Below are 1,805 nucleotides of genomic sequence, written 5' to 3' on the forward strand. Positions count from 1 at the left end.
TTACAACCCAGTATTGTATAGTGTAGTAGAATTAGAAATTGCATGTGTATAAGCTGTAGTAGTGATGTGTTTAATGTTTGGCTTTATGTATTCCCGTAGAACACAGCAGGGCTTATTGTTGCAGTGATTATATATGTATTCCCAGCTGCTGCATGAAGTCTTGCAGACACCACGAACAAGGAAACATTCCGTTTCTCTCTCTGCAATTTCTCTTGTTCTTTCTCTTGTTTTCTTCTGTGAAACTAAGAAAAAGTAGCCATGATTATAAATCCAAATTTAATCTGCTTGCATAGCTAGATGAATAGACAGACAGATCATAGATTGATAAGTAAACAAGGTTGTTTAAAGGACAGAGGTAAACCATTTTGTTCTGAAATCATGTCCAGCCAACTGTGTTAAAAAGCTGTGATTTTATCCGCTGTAAATTGTTATAATATTGTTGGATTTATCCAACAATATTTCCTTTGCTGTTAACATTTTTTGTAAATAGAACATCCTTTAATATCTAATATGTGCATATTTCTTCAATGGAAAAGAGGAAAAGATGTAGAAAAATAATCTACATGTTTTGTGTTCTAAATCGTCATCTATGCCCAACACCCTTCTCCCCACTACAAATGACTAGATTAGTTACAGAAAGCCTAATTTTGACAACAGCTACAATGTCAGTTCATTATATTGCATTTAAAAATAGAGATCCACCAAAACCTCATCATCCAAAGGGACCACTGAGAAGGCAGAAGTCAAGAGCTAGAGGCAGGGTGGAGAGAGACTAAGATTCTGTTGGAGTTTTTATTCACCAACAAAGTATCACTCCATTTATTTCAGTGTAACTTATTTATCAATAAATAATTTTTTCCTCCTATAAAAATAGATAAATAAATGAAGACAGTAGGAAGCACGTGAAGAGTCACAGTCCCTGCCGCAAAAAAAAAAAAAACAAAAAAAAAAACAGGTTTACCTACACATCTTGGGAATCACCTCCACCCCCACTGTCTTACCAATTATCAGTTTCAGTCATTTCTTCTTCCATGCAAAATAGAGTGAATTGTATTATGAATACATGAAGTCTCCTAACAACCATTCATCTGTTTTATTTATCCAGGGTAAAGCATTTATTTAAAGAAAAAACATTTTGCCTTTCTCTCCATTTCCACATTAATAAACATTACCTGATGGACCACAAGACGCAGTAAAGACAAAGATCAGGAAAATACAAAGTATCTTCATTGTTGACATAGTTACTACAGTGAAATTGCAACAGAGCTCAAGATATCCGAGATTTGTGTTATTCTTTGGTAAAACAAAGATGAGCTCTGGTTTTTATAGCCTTCTCAGGGTGATTACTGTTCTGATTAATGCCACCTTTCAAGAATGGGAACATACTCATGTAACTGTTGTGAAATAGCAACAAGCAGATGAGAAGACTTTGTTCTGTTATGACATCAATGAGCCAAATGTGAACTCATTTTCAATCACACAAGCAAAGAGCAGCCTTAAAGTCTTTTTAAATACTGGAACCAAAAGCCCATAATCAGCAGCAGCAGCATTTTTGACCACATGCTTTTTCAAACATATAGTATGTGCCAGGCAGTATTTTAAGCACTTTATATGGATTTACTAGTTTAGTCTTCATGACAATTTCTGACATAGAAATGTTTTATTTTTCAGTTGAGGAAATTGTAGCACAGAGGGGTTATGCAATTGTCTTAAGTCATACATGTAGTGGTTGGTAGAGGGGAAGTGAACTCTAGCGTAACAAGATTCTTGAATCCATATGCTCAACCTCCACCTTCTTCCCTCAT

General features: G+C 35.0%; 1 protein-coding gene across 1 annotated transcript; it reads right to left on the bottom strand.

Annotated features, from left to right (window-relative positions):
• DEFB113 (defensin beta 113) lies at positions 1-1,230 on the bottom strand. The gene is made up of 2 exons (XM_045842833.1): positions 1,173-1,230; positions 1-242 (listed from the first exon to the last, which is right to left on the bottom strand). The coding sequence occupies exons 1-2, from the start codon at positions 1,228-1,230 to the stop codon at positions 1-3; spliced, it is 300 nt and encodes a 99-aa protein (XP_045698789.1).
• Positions 1,231-1,805: the final 575 nt, after the last annotated feature.

Source organism: Phyllostomus hastatus, unplaced genomic scaffold, assembly GCF_019186645.2.
Source record: "Phyllostomus hastatus isolate PE091 unplaced genomic scaffold, TTU_PhHast_1.1 phas_contig_40, whole genome shotgun sequence".
NCBI classification, from domain to species: domain Eukaryota; kingdom Metazoa; phylum Chordata; class Mammalia; order Chiroptera; family Phyllostomidae; genus Phyllostomus; species Phyllostomus hastatus.